The 662-nt window shown below is 50.9% G+C and overlaps 1 protein-coding gene across 1 annotated transcript in view; it reads right to left on the reverse strand.

Annotated features, from left to right (window-relative positions):
* FAM175B (family with sequence similarity 175, member B) overlaps window positions 1-662 on the reverse strand; it is a 23,871-nt gene that overhangs the window by 4,142 nt on the left and 19,067 nt on the right. Inside the window, exon 8 of the mRNA XM_004680371.2 lies at window positions 443-557. Coding sequence (XP_004680428.1) covers window positions 443-557 — 115 coding nt within the window. The remainder of the gene's footprint in view (window positions 1-442; window positions 558-662) is intronic.

The following is a 662-nucleotide window of genomic DNA, read 5'->3' on the forward strand; positions in this document are numbered from 1 at the left end:
CCTGTTCTGCTCTCTACTCTGTCTCTGGTGAAACCTCTCACTCCCTGCACTTCTGGCCTGTACCCTAGTTCTACATGCATAAATAAATAAATCTTAAAAAAATAACACAGGACAGCTTCCTAAATGGGGGGCCACAGGGGTGCCTTCAGAACACGTCGGCCGTGAGCAGCCAGGCGTCCAGTTGTCTGCACAATCCTCCCTTGTCACTGTTCCCACTGCGCTCCCGCCAGCTGGGCCCAGGTCTGCTTTTACCTCCTCGCGCAGACGTGAGCAGACCAAGACCTCGCACCTCCCTGCTGAAGAGCTCCACAGGGATGCCGTCTCCCCGAAGTTTACTTGGGCGTGATGAGTGTGGGCAGAGTTGTATCTTTCGTGGTAAAATCTGATGTTTAAAGCCAGACGTTTCCCTGATACTGAATGGTGGAATCAGTAAGAAACTTACTTCTTTCTTGTTCCTTTTCATTTTTCCTCTGAGTGATTTGTCTTCTTAATTTGTTCACTTCTGCCTGACAAGATTCCACAACTCGCTCACTCTTTTCCACATCTACACACACCGCCTGAGGGGAAAAACGACAACAAGAACAATTCATTTCAAATGGAGGAGGCGTTCCGTATAGACAGCACGGAGCACAGCCGGCAGAGGGAGCCCGCGGGGCTGGGGG

This window comes from Condylura cristata, unplaced genomic scaffold, assembly GCF_000260355.1.
Source record: "Condylura cristata isolate star-nosed mole 26May11 unplaced genomic scaffold, ConCri1.0 scaffold00011, whole genome shotgun sequence".
NCBI classification, from domain to species: domain Eukaryota; kingdom Metazoa; phylum Chordata; class Mammalia; order Eulipotyphla; family Talpidae; genus Condylura; species Condylura cristata.